This window comes from Eutrigla gurnardus, assembly GCF_963514095.1.
Source record: "Eutrigla gurnardus genome assembly, chromosome: 1".
Taxonomy (NCBI): Eukaryota; Metazoa; Chordata; class Actinopteri; order Perciformes; family Triglidae; genus Eutrigla; species Eutrigla gurnardus.
The window spans coordinates 35,119,408-35,137,036 of NC_139915.1; the positions used below are offsets into that span (position 1 = coordinate 35,119,408).

Below are 17,629 nucleotides of genomic sequence, written 5' to 3' on the forward strand. Positions count from 1 at the left end.
TCAATGCGATACGATGCGATACGATGCGATTCAACATGAATAAACAAAGATAACATTTAAATAAAAAAATAAGATGCAATTCAGTATGGTACTATAAAAAAGATTAGCTTTTATTCCTCTTCTTTTTGGCACAGTAAAACTTTTCAAAATAAGGCCTTTTCAAATGTGCTAGAGTTGACTTTGAGTCTAACTCTGCAACAATAAAAAAAACAAGTACTCTCAATGACTAACTTCAAGTGACACTTTCAATAGTGCATCAATGTTTGTCCATATCCCTGTCTGCCACACATATGAACTCAATAGGACGTAGGCTAATGCAATAATGAGGAGCAGAACGTGCTATTTCTATATGAATAAATACTCCATGTTGCTTGCATTATCTGTGACCAACGCAGGCTTCTTGTCACCAATTTTCCACTCTCGGGTAACCTCACGGAGTAGTTCTGCAATATTCGGTCCCGTGTGAGCCTCACGGAACACTCTGGTCTGGAGAACGACGTTTTGCATTTCCCAATCCATGTCAATGTGGTGTGCCGTCACTGTTATATATGACTCAGTGGCACAAGACGTCCACCCATCCACTGTTAGGGCAACTCTCTGTGCACTGGTCAGCGACACAACAATCTCATCTTTCACTTTTTTGTACAGATCGGGGATATGTGTGTCAGTGAAGATGGATCTGTCTGGTATTTTGTAACTTGGTTCCAATACGCGGATGAGGTGTCTGAAGCCCTCGTCTTCCACAACGCTATATGGCTGCATGTCTTTGGATATGAAGTAGGCGATTGCCCTAGTTATAGCCATAGCGCGGGCACAGCCGTCTGCAAGAGGCTCCGCATAACAATCGACAATACTTTTCTGCCCCTGACCTGGTTTGGTGGAAGCGGCGGGAGGCGTATCAATGATCTGATGTATTCTTTTTAGGTGGGTCTGCATGTTAGTTGTGCTGCCCTTGTACGGCTTTGCAACACGGCAGTGTTTGCAAATAACGGTCGTTTTGTCCAGCTTTCCATCTTTCTTGTAGAATCCATAGTGTTTCCAAACATAAGATTTAAGATTTGGAGGTGCATTAAATATAGGCTGCGGCGCGTCCACAGTGCTGCTGCTCACGCTATCCTCCATGTTTGTTTACTACTACTAGTAGTCTGTGTGAGTGTGTGCCTCCTCGCGGCTTCCGTCCGTGCTCAAAGCAAAACGCGAAACTAAGAGAGGTGCGTTCATTGCGACTGGGAATCACGGGATAGGGTGAAATTTAACATGAAAAACACGGCGCCTGCATCGGACTTGACATAATTACCATCAGATTTAACCGATGCAACCCAAACGCACCGATATGAATCTAGATTTCACCCGTCAATTGTATCGATGCGGGGTGAATGAACCGATGCACTCGCATCGTGCACGTGGGTATCGATGTATCGGTGGATCTCGGTGAATCTCCACACCCTTAGAGTGTAGCACTAAGACGAGTGTTCACATGTCCACGTGGTCTCATGTGACCCAGATCCATTCAAAGTATTGATCCTGACACTAGCATCAACTCTCAGAAGCTGTCAGTGACGTATAGGATTCTGACTAAATGAATGTTGAGGATATAAATCAGTCATAAATAATGATCAAATCATGTTTGTGATTCATTCAAGCAACAAAATATGCATCGAGTTGTTGGAATGTGTTTTGGTTTGTTGGTCTCTAGTCGTCCCACTTTCTCAAATCTGATGCTAATGTGGGACAGCATGCTTTGGGTCATCTGGGACAGTCATGGAAGCTCTCTAAACGGGGAAAGGTGCATTCAGGGACTTCCTGAATCAAACCAGGAAGGAGAAACTACCTGCAGATGTCAGACAGGGCTTCATGGCAAATACAGTCGGTCCCGGTCTAAACACTGATTGTCTAGATAACTAGCACATACTCAGCTAGCTCTATAGCTAGCAACATTAGCCTGCCAACTAGCCCAGTTAACTCCTTGGTCTCATGCTGGTAGACAATGTTCTGTTCTCTCGCTCTCTCTATCGGATTCATGAAGCTTAACTAGTGAGAATCTGAAATCTAAATGTATTGTATCAGGATGCAGGAGCAGAGACCAGACTCCCCTGGACCTGGACCTGGACCTGGACCCAGCTGTGTGTCCATGAAGAGTGACCGGTCTATGGGTTGCCCTTTTAATTTTAAAACTGGACAAGCTGCTGATGGAAGGTAAGAACTGAACCTGAACTCTCCTTAGCAGATGAATCAGGTCTAGACCAGCCCCCTTAAACAGTAACTCAGAGTCCACCAGCCCTGAATCCTGCAACCCGTCAGGTCTTAAGAGTTAGAGAGAAGCTAACTTGGCTAACACGAAGGCTAATGTCAAAGAAGAGTAGTGGGGAGGCTAAGCTAAGCTAAGCTAAGAACAAAAAGACTCCAAACCAACAGACACCAAACTCGAGCACCGTCTTCCTCTCACTCAAGGGAGGTTGTAGAGTAGTAAAGTAAGTCACTTTATATCCAGCAAACTCTTATTTTAGGTGTTAAGGTAACTGATAATGCCCGAGGACGTGTCTATTATCAGGAGGGAATGGACTACGTGGAGGCCAGAACCGTCCGATGCCCAGTGGAGAGTTAGCAACCAAAATGTAAAGTTTTTTAAGAGTCATAACTCCGTTTTCCCATCATTGTCACCCCATACAGTTCTAATGCAACGGAAACGTTGTCCACTGCTCCTAGTGTGAGTGTAGCACTAAGACGAGTGTTCACATGTCCACGTGGTCTCATGTGACCCAGATCCATTCAAAGTATTGATCCTGACACTAGCATCAACTCTCAGAACATGACTCATCAATATCATCAAAGCAAACTGATTAATGAAGCTTAACTAGTGAGAATCTTAAAGTGTATTTATTGTATCAGGATGCAGCAGCACAGACCAGACAACCCTGGACCTGGACCTGGACCCAGCTGTGTGTCCATAAAGAGTGTCTGGTCTACCTGCAAAACGGCATTTTCAAAAGGAAAAAGAAAGACTCGGCAACAGACACAGACGACCGACACACCACAGACATTAAGGTCAGTCTGCTTGACAGCATAAAGAACAAACTGGATCTTCTAACGTCACGAGGAAGTTAAAGACATGCAATAGCCTGGCATTTCCCCAAAACAGCATTGTAACACTGCAAGAACCAGACCTGTTAATACAAATGCATATTGTTACTAAAGAAAATAAACTGATGAAAGAAAGTGAACCTACAAACCCGCTCCATGCACGACATCCCAGAATCGTTAATCCCAGACTTCATGACAACCTCACGTAGAGGAGGGTCTGTTCTAAAGGGGATCTGAGCCTCAACAGGCCAGCCACCTCCTGCTGGGTCTGGTGGCGGCCCAAAGGAGGTGAGGACAAGGCAGCAAGGAGGAGGAGACGGGAGACAGATTTAAACTTGTATCATCAAGTTAAAACCTACATTTAAATAATAAATAAATCCAGAAAGTTCTTCCCTGATCCAGCTGTCCTGACCGGTTCTGACTGCCCCATAGCCACGCCAATGCCTCTTTGTCCACAGAGCCTGACCAGAGATAACCCTCTCCTTATATATTTATTATTATTATTATTATTATTTTCTGTCTTTTTTCCTTTCCTCTCCCTCACTTTGATTAATACTCTCCTCCTTTTGCTCTTTCCTCTCTCTATCTTTCACACAGAAAACTCCTCCATTCACCCAGTGAACGGTCTATGGCTGAACAAGCTGCTGATGGAAGGTAAGAACTGAACCTGGACTCTCCTTGGAGGATAAATCAGGTCTAGACCAGCCAGAGAAAAGTTAAGAGTCAGAGAGAAGCTAACTTGGCTAACGTCACAGCTAATGCCAAAGAAGTGGATCTACACTAAGCTCAGCTAAACTAAGCTGGGTTTACATCGGATCTACTTGAAAACCTGGTCCATCAGCATCAGACTCCAAGTGGGTCTGACCAAACTGGGTACTTGATGCGTTGGGAGACCGGTTTGGTCTAAACAGGCAACCGGTCAAAGTCCAGGAACAGGTACGAAGGGAGAAACAGACACGTATCAGGTCCTGGATCAGGCCAGGGTTCAGGTTTTCATGGGAAGCAAAGGCAACGTTGGAACTTTGATATTTTTTTAACTTTAATCATCCATTAACAGTCAGTTCAAGGCAAGCAAGCAGCAACCAGAGAGACAATCTGTCAAGTCTGTGTTAGAAAGACTCACACAAGGACCAACAGCAGCCATATCAAGTACAGTTCACCAGCTACACCATCTGGACCAAGACCTGAATGAGGTTTCCTGCAGGTGTGAGAAGCCAACGGTTAGCTACTAAGATGACTTTAACACGTAGCTGTAAAGTTGACCTTGAATTATGAAGCTAACTTTGTTAGCAGCTTCACACCAGAATCCACATGGATCCAGATCCAGTATGGTTGCTGCTCAGGGTGCCGCTCTGCCGCTTGTGTTCATCAGAACCCGAGGCTTCAAAACCATAGTCCACAAACCAACGGGTGACGTCGCCATGACAACGTCCACTTGTGATCTCCAGTCTGTGCTTTAGTGACTCTTTGAACTTGGTTTTCTCCACAGAGTTCAGCAGATCTCAGAGGTTCCGTTTACCCGGCAGCATCAAACACACCTGGACTCCATATTTATGGTGAGTACATGTACAAGCTCACCTTTCACTATTAACCACATCCACTACAGATTCAATGCTGAACTGGTTCTAGTGGTCTCCATGCTGCTCAGACCCACACATGAACCCCATGTTGGGTTCTTTAGAGTTCATGTTCAGTTTATCCTTCTGTTCCAGCTGCTGGAGGAGAACATCTGCACTTTTGTGAAGAACGAGCTGAAGAAGATCCAGAAGGTCCTGAGTCCAGATTACCCAGAATGCTTGGAGAGTGAGGACGAGGAGTTGTTGGACGGTGAGGATGAAGAGCAGAGGAGGAGCAGAGAGGCGTTTCAGAAGATCACAGTGGACTTCCTGAGGAGAATGAAGCAGGAGGAGCTGGCTGCCTGTGTGCTGATCAGTAAGAGGATTTTAACAGATTTAACATGGTGGAAAGAAGAGAAGGATTCAATATGAAGAACTTCATATTTCCAAACTCTTAATAGGCTGCACACAACTTCAATGTTTGTTAATGTTCGGATGTCAGAATCGATATTCCAACACTCAAGTTCTACAGAGTTCAGACAGGATCACGACCGTTTCAGAGAAACAGGTGTTTCACTTCACCCAGTGACCGTGTTAACTGGTGACTTTCAGCTCGTAGGAACTAAATGGTTAGGTTACGGTCTACCAGGATATTTAGAAAACCCAACGGTACTATTTTCAACACGTCATCATACCGTCTCTTTCTATGATGCTGTATTGTGATGTGTTGTAGTCATAGGCGGCCTGGGGGGCCCCCAAACATGATGGGATGGCCGATCAAAAGAAACAAAAAGAGTGAATAAATGAAACTTGTGGTGAAACTGTAGGCTAGCCCTTTTTAAACAGCGTCTCTGCATTATCTCAGGAGCGGTGGTTCGGCAATTCTCCACAGATGGTGATTCACACAGAGCGAAGCATCTCCGCCGATCACCTGTGATTCCCACAGAAAGTGAGGCTCCTAATGAGGCGCGATGGTACACGTCATGATGATGACGTTGGCGTCAAACATCCTGGAAAGTGACAAAGTTAGGTTTTTCTCGCTAAAGTAGCCTACATAATTCCATAATGGGCATCAGGTCGCTGTCTGACTCTGTCACTCGGGAAGGAGGCTGGGGGAAAGTTCCCTGAAGTCGGGAGGGCTGACAGTCGCAGTGATTTATTTAAAATAAAATAAATTAATACATTTATTTCGAACAGATCACCACAACCGTCGATTTGAACTCACCGGGTGTTTGTGTTTGTGGTGAAAATACATTTCCATCACAAACACTCGGTGAGTTAAGGTTTTTTGCCGGTGACAGACGCTGTTTTTCAGGCAGAAATGTGAGGAAGAGTCGGCAGGACAGGCGGGAGGACGGACGCTTCTCCACGTACAGCTGTGGTATTTTTTTCCTCATATAAGTTGTCAAAGACAGTTAGAGTTACTACGTTACTGTTGTTTGGTTCTGTAATGTTACTGTGTGGGACATTTCTCTGTATTTAGTTGAGTGAAGGACCTGTGCAGTTATCAGACTGTCCGACCGACGCCCGCTCGCTCCACGCCTCCGGATTATCAAGTAACATCATGCTGGATCTAAACTCTAACGCAATAACGTGAAATAACAGCAAGGTCAAAAACAGAGACAATAAAAGTGCAGCTGTGTCATAACTTGTATCAAGTTCAAAAATAGAGAAAATAAAAGTGCCACTTTGCAATCTGTTCAACAACAAAAAGACAAGCAATGCATTTGGCAAGACAGGTGAGCAAGTGAATGTATGAGACTCCTCCCTGCATTTCCACAGGCCCTGTTTTTGTGAATGAAGTATCTGGGGGCGGGGCGGTCAGGTAACGCTGAGTGGCCTTGATGCCTGTCAGTCATGATGCGTCGCGTCTCCTCACCTCTCTGCTGTGTCTGCAGCTGAGCACTGTGATGCGTGTCTCTCTCCCCGGGCCGGGAGTTATCATACCGTAAAATACCAAATAATCATTTGTTTCAATCACTTCACAGACGAGGCGTTTATTTGGGACAGGTGTTTAATTCCTTCATCTCAAAAATCCGGGATGAAAATATCACAAACTTCTCCAGCGTCTCTGTGAATTCTCTGGCATCCTTCTGCAAGTGAAGTTGTTGCGGCGGAGGAAACGATGTAGACAACGAATGTGTCTTCAAAATAAGAGCGTTACATTGCACCCTATCGGAGTTTAGAACTGGGTTCTTAGCGGGGGGCTTTTAATTTGAAAGTAGCGGCCGCTGCATCCTTTCAGGTTTCAATGCATCAGAGACGCATGGGTGCAAACATATGGGTAATTAAATGTTTCATGGGATAGGGCCTCATACATAGTATTGAAACGGGACCCTAAAGCCTAAGGCCACCACTGGTTGTAGTGACTGACTCGTGGAGCTTTGCAGCTGCATTTCAAAGGGTTATATCCTTCAGTTCTCTTTGTCTTGTAAAAGTCTTTTATTTATTTCATGTTGCACCTGATTGATATTGTCTCCAATAGTTCTGATTGAATCATTAAATAAGTCACTCATACTGAGGACTACAGGGATACATGGCTCTAATACATGGCTTGTTCATAGACTGTAAAAGGGTCTGTAGGATCCACTAACTGGGTTCCTTTGTTGTTTATCCAGGAACCGCTGGTGCAGTGTACCAACGTAAACTCAAGTCTGACCTCAAGAAGAAGTTCCAGTGTTTGTTTGAGGGCATCACTAAAGCCGGAAACCCAACCCTCCTGAATCAGGTCTACACGGAGCTCCACGTCACAGAGGGAGGGACTGCAGAGGTCAATGACCAACATGAGGTCAGACAGATTGAAACGGCATCCAGGAAACCAGACAGACCAGAAACAACCATCAGACAAGAAGACATCTTTAAAGGCTCACCTGGAAGGGATGAACCAATCAGAACAGTGATGACAAAGGGAGTGGCTGGCATCGGGAAGACAGTGTTAACACAGAAGTTCACTCTGGACTGGGCTGAAGACAAAGCCAACCAGGACATACAGTTCACGTTTCCATTCACTTTCAGAGAGCTGAACCTGCTGAAAGAGAAGAAGTTCAGCTTGGTGGAACTCCTTCATCACTTCTTCCCTGGAACCAAAGAAGCAGGAATCTGCAGGTTTGAAGGGTTCCAGGTTGTGTTCATCTTTGACGGTCTGGACGAGTGTCGACTTCCTCTGGACTTCCACAACAACGAGATCCTGACTGATGTTACAGAGTCCACCTCAGTCCAAGTGCTGCTGACAAACCTCATCAGGGGGAAACTGCTTCCCTCTGCTCGCCTCTGGATCACCACAAGACCTGCAGCAGCCAATCAGATCCCTCCTGGGTGTGTTGACATGGTGACAGAGGTCAGAGGGTTCACTGACCCACAGAAGGAGGACTACTTCAGGAAGAGGTTCAGAGATGAGGAGCAGGCCAACCGGATCATCGCCCACATCAAGACCTCACGGAGCCTCCACATCATGTGCCACATCCCGGTCTTCTGCTGGATCACTGCTACAGTTCTGGAGGACGTGTTGAAGACCAGGGAGGGAGGGGAGCTGCCCAAGACCCTGACCGACATGTACATCCACTTCCTGGTGGTTCAGTCCAAACTGAAGAACGTCAAGTATGATGGAGGAGCTGAGACGGATCAACACTGGAGTCCAGAGACCGGGAAGATGATTGAGTCTCTGGGAAAACTGGCTTTTGAGCAGCTGCAGAAAGGAAACCTGATCTTCTATGAACCAGACCTGACAGAGTGTGGCATCGATATCAAAGCAGCCTCAGTGTACTCAGGAGTGTTCACACAGGTCTTCAGAGAGGAGAGAGGACTGTACCAGGACCAGGTGTTCTGCTTCGTCCATCTGAGTGTTCAGGAGTTTCTGGCTGCTCTTCATGTCCATCTGACCTTCATCAAGTCTGGTGTCAATCTGATGGCAAAAAAACCAACAACCTCCTCTAGGTCTAAAGTCTCCAGACACAAACCTAAACTAACACATCTGCACCAGAGAGCTGTGGACGAGGCCTTACAGAGTCCAAACGGACACCTGGACCTGTTCCTCCGCTTCCTTCTGGGTCTGTCACTAAAGACCAATCAGAAACATCTACGAGGTCTGCTGACACAAACAGGAAGTAGCTCACGGACCAATCAGGAAACAGTCTGGTACATCAAGAAGAAGCTTGATGAGGATCTGTCTCCAGAGAGAAGCATCAACCTGTTGCACTGTCTGAATGAACTGAATGATCGTTCTCTGGTGGAGGAGATCCAACAGTATCTGACTTCAGGAGATCTCTCCTCCTATAAACTGTCTCCTTCTCTTTGGTCAGCTGTGGTCTTCATCTTACTGTCGTCAGAAAAACGTCTGGACGTGTTTGACCTGAAGGAATACTCTGCTTCAGAGGAGGCTCTTCTGAGGCTGCTGCCGGTGGTCCAAGCCTCCAGCAAAGCTCTGTAAATATAGTTTTTATATTCAAAATACAACGAACCACCATGGAATTACAAGGTTCTATCTGCATTCTGAATGATTTGATTGGTTTTCCAAACAGCAAAAAGTAAATAATAAATAGTAGTCATCCAAATAGTTACTTGAGGAAAAAAGTATTTAGTGAAAAAACTATTCAAGTACTGAGTACTTGCTGATTTACTGTTTCAATAATCAGAACCTGAAAGTAATATTGACAAAAATATAAAATATCAATGTGCAAATTCATTCGGCTCCACCAAAAGAACAAATCACTAAAGGAAACCCAACTCTTTTCTCTGCAGTTTGATGTTTAAATATTTGGGCATCAAAATGAACGTGTTAACGCGGGATGATTCATTTGTGGATTTAACACATTCATCTTTTTAATGCATTAACACTGTTGGCTCTCTGTACGTTGAAGTATAAAGAGAGAGAGAGTGAGACGGTGAGTATGAAGTCATCGGTTAGATTACAGCGTGGTACAGTGTGCAGCAGTGTATTGTGGGTACCGCATGTTTGTCGGTGAATAAATGCTACAACCAGACACAAGCTAACATTCCGTGTCTTGCCGTCAGCCGTCTGATAATTAAAGTGAAGGGGATTAGCACCGAAGTAAGCCAGACTTGTTCTGTTTTTTATTCTACATTTCTGATTCCTCTTCAGACTCAGTGGCTGTAACCTCTCAGAGAGAAGCTGGGAAGGTCTGTCCTCAGTTCTCAGCTCCCAGTCCTCCAGTCTAAGAGACCTGGACCTGAGTACCAACGACCTGCAGGATTCAGGACTGGAGCTGCTGTCTGCTGGTCTGAAGAGTCCACACTGTGGACTGGAAACTCTCAGGTCAGACTCAAGGACTTTGAGAAGTTTACCTATGAAGCTTCCAATGATCCGTTTCCATGCACCAAATATTCACTTCTTTGCTCTTATTCCTGAAAAGACACTTTTGCTACTAATCTGTTTCCATGGCTGATGAAACCCGTTTCTGCTGGTAACGATCTAACAGCAGAAGAACAAAATCACTAAAGAAACCAAACGTCTTGTTTGTCTTTCCCCTGCCGTTCTAACTTTGAATAGTTTTACAAATCCAGCTGGCGTTTCTAAATGCTGTTGTCGTCATGAGGCTATGAACTCAGACAGGACGGCGTTTGGTTTCCTGGTGTATCTGGGACTTCACAACATGTACAAAGCAGCAATAGTGGTTATTTCATCCGTGATGGAGGAACCCTGGTTGTTTCTACATGGAGATAAGCCCCGCCTCCTCGCTGGTGTGTCTAGCATGAGTGTCGTGACTAAACACAAATGATCCCACAAATAAAACCAATTCATCCTGCAGTCAAACTCAAACATCACTTCAGGTTTGGTGTGAACGCAGCAGAAGAACTCACTTTCTGCTTGGAATGATAAGATTCTATCTAGTAAAACATGAAAAGAATCAATGATTTTCAAGGAATACAAAGAGTTTTCTCATCATGTTTGAACACGTGAAGTTAGTGTTGGAACAGTGTCCACAGAAGTTACATTGAATTCTTTTCTACCACATTTTACATTTATTTCTGGTTTTAGGATGAGTTTTTTTCTCATTGATAAAATCCTTGCTGGTTAAGTTTAAAGGTCAATGAATGAAATGTTCTTGTTGGTCTTGTGAAGGACTGCAATACAAACACAAGTTAAGTCTTTGTAAAGCCTGTTTTCGATCTTGCTGAGGAGTTTTCATTGTTAATTCCAAGGAGACGAACAGTTGTTTGTTCTAGTTTCATCACACATTTCTGATTCCTCTTCAGACTCAGTGGCTGTAACCTCTCAGAGAGAAGCTGTGAAGGTCTGTCCTCAGTTCTCAGCTCCCAGTCCTCCAGTCTAAGAGACCTGGACCTGAGTACCAACGACCTGCAGGATTCAGGACTGGAGCTGCTGTCTGCTGGTCTGAAGAGTCCACACTGTGGACTGGAAACTCTCAGGTCAGACTCAAGGACTTTGAGAAGTTTACCTATGAAGCTTCCAATGATCCGTTTACATGCACCAAATATTCACTTCTTTGCTCTTATTCCTGAAAAGACACTTTTGCTAAAGTTCACATGGCGGCTCTAAAAGAGCAGTTGAACACATGAATGTCTGATATGTTCTGAGACTCCAAGTTTTGTATTTGACTTTATTCTCAGAATACTTGTTATTTAATTAATAATATTACTTAATTCCTCCAGTTCAATATGAAAACTGACAACAAACAGAGTTGAGATGTTATTGAATTACAGTTTTCTTTGCTAGTTGGTTTAAATCAGTAGCCAGATCTTTGTTGGGACACCAGGTCTGAAGACAGACCACATAGACTGGTTCTACTGTTGTTTCTTGACTTCTCGTCCTCCTCTATCCGTCTCTGTCCATCACTCAGCCACGCTTATCCCACCCAGTACAACATCAACACAACAACAGAGAATGATCACTTTTTCTCAGTTTAAAAGTCCCCAGAAGTGACAGAAGTGTGTGTGTCTTCAGTCTGTCAGGTTGTCTCATCACAGAGGACGGCTGTTCTTCTCTGGCCTCAGCTCTGGACTCCAACCCCTCCTATCTGAGACAGCTGGACCTGAGCTACAATCATCCAGGAGACTCAGGAGTCAAGCTGCTGTCTGCTGGACTGGAGGGTCCACACTGGAGACTGGACACTCTCAGGTGAGGACAGATGGACAGACATCAGACTGGACTCTCTCAGGTGAGGACAGATGGACAGACATCAGACTGGACACTCTCAGGTGAGGACAGATGGACAGACATCAGACTGGACACTCTCAGGTGAGGACAGATGGACAGACATCAGACTGGACTCTCTCAGGTGAGGACAGATGGACACTAAGGTGAGGACAGGTGGACAGACATCAGACTGGACTCTCAGGTGAGGACAGATGGACAGACATCAGACTGGACACTCTCAGGTGAGGACAGATGGACAGACATCAGACTGGACACTCTCAGGTGAGGACAGACATCAGACTGGACACTCTCAGGTGAGGACAGATGGACAGACATCAGACTGGACTCTCAGGTGAGGACAGATGGACAGACATCAGACTGGACTCCCAGGTGAGGACAGGTGGACAGACATCAGACTGGACTCCCAGGCGAGGACAGGTGGACAGACATCAGACTGGACTCTCTCAGGTGAGGACAGATGGACAGACATCAGACTGGACACTCTCAGGTGAGGACAGATGGACAGACATCAGACTGGACACTCTCAGATGAGGACAGATGGACTCTCAGGTGAGGACAGATGGACAGACATCAGACTGGACACTCTCAGGTGAGGACAGATGGACAGATATCAGACTGGACTCTCAGGTGAGGACAGATGGACAGACATCAGACTGGACACTCTCAGGTGAGGACAGATGGACAGACATCAGACTGGACTCTCAGGTGAGGACAGATGGACAGACATCAGACTGGACACTCAGGTGAGGACAGATGGACAACAGTCTCTGACTGAGGAGCTGGGCTTCATGTTTACTGGTGTTTGCATGTCTTCCTGCAGGGTGGACCATGGGGGACAGCAGAGACTGAGACCTGGTCTGATGAAGTGTGAGTATGTCTTCAGTAACTCAGCTGCTCCAGATTTGAACGTGTTCATGACTGAAATCCGATTCTAATCAGGACGTAGCGTTTGTTTCTTCGTGGCTGTAAAGATGTCGTGTTGTGTTCACACCAAACGCCACATTTTCACCTTCAATTCCACACAAAGTCAACGCAGAGACGCAAACGGACGCCAATTCCTGCCGGACGGCAACGGAGGCGAATACCCAACATTCCCGTTGTTGTGGTGTTTGTGTGAGTTTAAATATTTGAAGTGAAGAGAGAAGTTCCTGAGACTCTGTGTCTCTAAAGCGTCTCAGCGTTGAGATGGTCCTCCTGTCGTCCTGACGTCCCTGAATCCTAAATGGAGGACCCAGATGTTGTCTCCTGGGTCTGTGGTCCCCCAGAGCTCTACCATAGTAGCTCACATTAGTCCACAGACCAGACCACAGTTTGGTCTGGTTTCAATCTTTACTCATTTTAGGCCCAACTGTGATATTTTTACTACCAACGATGTCGTTTTGTAGCGTTTTTGTTTTGTTCGTTAAGGTTTTTTCAGACGGTTTCAAACGTTGACCGTTGGGTCCAGAAAACACGTTGTTTCCCTGGAAACGTAATAGAGAGTGGAGATGAGTTGTATGGGGACGTAGTTTAGTGGGAGACAGAGATGAACCTTTAGCTGCATTGTGTTTGTTCTCTCCATCAGATGTCTGTGAACTGGAACTGGACACAAACACAGTCAGCAGGGAACTCAAACTGGACGACAACAACAGGAAGGTGACACGTGTGGACGACGACCAGTCATATCCAGATCATCCAGACAGATTTGTCTCATGTCCTCAGCTGCTGTGTAGAGACGGTCTGACTGGTCGCTGTTACTGGGAGGTCCAGTGGAGAGGATGGGTTCATATATCAGTGAGTTACAGAGGAATCAAGAGGAGAGGAGACGACTCTGTGTTTGGAGGGAATGATCAGTCCTGGAGTCTGGTTTGTGATGGTGGTCGTTACTATGTCAGTCACAATAACAGACAAACATGCATCCCCTCCTCCTCCTCCTCCTCTGGTGTGGTAGCAGTGTACTTGGACTGTCCTGCTGGCACTCTGACCTTCTACGAAGTCTCCTCTGACAAACTGATCCACCTCCACACCTTCAACACCACATTCACTGAACCTCTTTATCCTGGGCTTGGAGTCGGGTCTGGATCACCAGTCTGGTCTGGATCATCATCAGTGTCTCTGCGTCGTCTTTAGGTCTGAAGTCATGTTCACACCGAACGTGAAGCTCATTTTTCACACGCTGTGATTACATATCCAATCCATTCCAATCCACTTTATTTAGATCCCATTTTAACAAACACAAGGTTTTCCAAAGTGCTGCACAAGATAAAACACAATAAAAAGTACAGAATAGAAAGATAAAAGGAATCAAATAAACAGATCAGATAAAAATATGCACGTATACACATAAAATCATCAAATCAACTCCCTACATGGTGTCAGAAGACAAAGACAATCCATCCAGAGTCAATTCAAAGATGAGAATCTGTGTCTCTAAAGAGTCTCAGCCAGGAACCAGATGTTGTCTCCTGGGTCTGTGTCCCCCAGAGGTCTAGATAGTAGACCACATTAGTCCAGAGACCAGACTATGTGAGGAACCAGAGACTATGGTCCCCCAGAGGTCTAGATAGTAGCTGACATTAGTCCAGAGACCAGACTCTGTGAGGAACCAGAGACTGTGGTCCCCCAGAGGTCTAGATAGTAGACCACATTAGTCCAGAGACCAGACTATGTGAGGAACCAGAGACTGTGGTCCCCCAGAGGTCTAGATAGTAGCTCACATTAGTCCAGAGACCAGACTATGTGAGGAACCAGAGACTGTGGTCCCCCAGAGGTCTAGATAGTAGCTCACATTAGTCCAGAGACCAGACTATGTGAGGAACCAGAGACTGTGGTCCCCCAGGCCAGAGGTCTAGATAGTAGACCACAGTAGTCCAGAGACCAGACTATGTGAGGAACCAGAGACTGTCTGTGGTCCCCCAGAGGTCTAGATAGTAGCTCACATTAGTCCAGAGACCAGACTATGTGGAGGAACCAGAGACTGTGGTTCCCCAGAGGTCTAGATAGTAGCTCACATTAGTCCAGAGACCAGACTATGTGAGGAACCAGAGACTGTCTGTGGTCCCCCAGAGGTCTAGATAGTAGCCCACATTAGTCCAGAGACCAGACTATGTGAGGAACCAGAGACTGTGGTCCCCCAGAGGTCTAGATAGTAGCTCACATTAGTCCAGAGACCAGACTATGTGAGGAACCAGAGACTGTGGTCCCCCAGAGGTCTAGATAGTAGACCACATTAGTCCAGAGACCAGACTATGTGAGGAACCAGAGACTGTGGTCCCCCAGAGGTCTAGATAGTGAACCACATTAGTCCAGAGACCAGACTATGTGAGGAACCAGAGACTGTGGTCCCCCAGAGGTCTAGATAGTAGCTCACATTAGTCCAGAGACCAGACTATGTGAGGAACCAGAGACTGTGGTCCCCCAGAGGTCTAGATAGTAGCTCACATTAGTCCAGAGACCAGACTATGTTAGGAACCAGAGACTGTGGTCCCCCAGAGGTCTAGATAGTTGACCACATTAGTCCAGAGACCAGACTATGTGAGGAACCAGAGACTGTGGTCCCCCAGAGGTCTAGAGATTAGCTCACATTAGTCCAGAGACCAGACTATGTGAGGAACCAGAGACTGTGGTCCCCCAGAGGTCTAGATAGTAGACCACATTAGTCCAGAGACCAGACTAGTGAGGAACCAGAGACTGTGGTCCCCCAGAGGTCTAGATAGTAGACCACATTAGTCCAGAGACCAGACTATGTGAGGAACCAGAGACTGTGGTCCCCCAGAGGTCTAGATAGTAGCTCACATTAGTCCAGAGAGCAGACTATGTGAGGAACCAGAGACTGTGGTCCCCCAGAGGTCTAGATAGTAGCTCACATTAGTCCAGAGAGCAGACTATGTGAGGAACCAGAGACTGTGGTCCCCCAGAGGTCTAGATAGTAGCTCACATTAGTCCAGAGAGCAGACTATGTGAGGAACCAGAGACTGTGGTCCCCCAGAGGTCTAGATAGTAGCTCACATTAGTCCAGAGAGCAGACTATGTGAGGAACCAGAGACTGTGGTCCCCCAGAGGTCTAGATAGTAGACCACATTAGTCCAGAGACCAGACTATGTGAGGAACCAGAGACTGTGGTCCCCCAGAGGTCTAGATAGTTGACCACATTAGTCCAGAGACCAGACTATGTGAGGAACCAGAGACTGTGGTCCCCCAGAGGTCTAGAGATTAGCTCACATTAGTCCAGAGACCAGACTATGTGAGGAACCAGAGACTGTGGTCCCCCAGAGGTCTAGATAGTAGACCACATTAGTCCAGAGACCAGACTAGTGAGGAACCAGAGACTGTGGTCCCCCAGAGGTCTAGATAGTAGACCACATTAGTCCAGAGACCAGACTATGTGAGGAACCAGAGACTGTGGTCCCCCAGAGGTCTAGATAGTAGCTCACATTAGTCCAGAGAGCAGACTATGTGAGGAACCAGAGACTGTGGTCCCCCAGAGGTCTAGATAGTAGCTCACATTAGTCCAGAGAGCAGACTATGTGAGGAACCAGAGACTGTGGTCCCCCAGAGGTCTAGATAGTAGCTCACATTAGTCCAGAGAGCAGACTATGTGAGGAACCAGAGACTGTGGTCCCCCAGAGGTCTAGATAGTAGCTCACATTAGTCCAGAGAGCAGACTATGTGAGGAACCAGAGACTGTGGTCCCCCAGAGGTCTAGATAGTAGCTCACATTAGTCCAGAGAGCAGACTATGTGAGGAACCAGAGACTGTGGTCCCCCAGAGGTCTAGACCCTTGAATGGCTGACATCATTGAAGCTGTTCTTCTATATTAGTTCCACATATTCTATTGTAAATGTTCCGTTTTCATAATGATGTAACGATGTCATTCTACTATCTGACTGTGTGTATTGTTCTGCACCAATCACCACGTCACATTCCTTGTGTGTGAAAACATACTTGTCAATGAAGTGTTTGTGATCGTGTATTGATCCAGAAGATCCTTCAGTGTTTGGAATGAGATCTGCAATGTATCCCCTTCCACCTCTGCTCAACTCTTCTGCATGCTTCCCTTTCTCTCTCATGTTACTCTGATGGATAGTTGAACATGAAAACAAGAAATTACTATTCATTGGAATTCAAATAGAGTTCATACATTTTCATTTGATGCAAGTTTTATTTTAGAGGAAGAAAAGAACAGAATAAAGTTTGTCTTCACAATCTGGCATGGTTTTCCATTTTATTGTTTTGAAATGATCTTTTTCTTTAGAAAGGCAAATTACCATCACATACATGAATTCCAATCTTAGTCATTCAAAGACAGATAAAGATGCTTCCAGGAAGTCCATGTGATTTGGTCCATATTGGCCTTCTGGAATGTTTTTCTGAGAAGTGTTTAGATGGTATTTTGACTGGCAAACACTGGAAGAGGTCTAACATCCGAGGAAGAATCTTCATCCTGATTGACTCTATCCGGGAGCTTCAACTTAAAAAGGGAATAACATTCCATCTTTGGATGTCAGACTTTCTCTTTGAATGGAACGGGCCGTCATTGATATCATACAGTCTTGAGAAGTCCCTCGGTAATGAGACACCTAAATATTTCATGGACTCAGCCTCCCGTTTCCAGTTGGACATGGTCCTAATGGAGGGTGGGGGGGTCATAGTTGAATGTCAGTACTTGAGTTTTCTTATTAATTTTACAACCAGAAATGAAACCAAATTCCTGTAATAATTTCATCCATTTTGGGAGTGTGTGTGTAGTTGTATTAAACGTATCAATAAGTGGTCAGCAAACAGGGCCAGTTTTTGCCCCCGGATGTCGTTGTTGCCCCCTTTCTATCTGATCTTTGCCTAATCAATGACTTCTGGGTTCTATAAACAGGGCGAAGAG

General features: G+C 45.7%; 2 protein-coding genes across 2 annotated transcripts in view; both read left to right on the forward strand.

Annotated features, from left to right (window-relative positions):
• The window catches only part of LOC311015324 (uncharacterized protein), a gene marked incomplete at its 3' end in the record, with an annotated part of 558,532 nt that extends 554,793 nt beyond the window's left edge, over positions 1-3,739 (forward strand). Inside the window, exons 36-37 of the mRNA XM_084012477.1 lie at positions 2,890-3,045; positions 3,679-3,739. Of these exons, the coding sequence (XP_083868603.1) occupies positions 2,890-3,045; positions 3,679-3,739 (217 nt within the window). The remainder of the gene's footprint in view (positions 1-2,889; positions 3,046-3,678) is intronic.
• A 1,131-nt stretch (positions 3,740-4,870) lies between these two features.
• LOC311026129 (NLR family CARD domain-containing protein 3-like) lies at positions 4,871-16,956 on the forward strand. The gene is made up of 7 exons (XM_084029479.1): positions 4,871-5,013; positions 7,256-9,059; positions 9,736-9,909; positions 10,851-11,024; positions 11,560-11,733; positions 12,593-12,639; positions 13,337-16,956. Exons 1-7 carry the CDS (start codon positions 4,977-4,979, stop codon positions 13,879-13,881), a joined length of 2,955 nt encoding a protein of 984 aa, XP_083885605.1. The 5' UTR covers positions 4,871-4,976; the 3' UTR covers positions 13,882-16,956.
• Positions 16,957-17,629: the final 673 nt, after the last annotated feature.

Bases quoted from the DNA above. Each gene is read 5' to 3' on its own strand.
- LOC311026129 (XM_084029479.1), top strand. From the start codon at position 4,977: ATGAAGCAGGAGGAGCTGGCTGCCTGTGTGCTGATCA. The intron at 9,910-10,850 runs GTCAGACTCAAG...ATTCCTCTTCAG, and splicing joins TGTGGACTGGAAACTCTCAG to ACTCAGTGGCTGTAACCTCT. The intron at 11,025-11,559 runs GTCAGACTCAAG...GTGTGTCTTCAG, and splicing joins TGTGGACTGGAAACTCTCAG to TCTGTCAGGTTGTCTCATCA.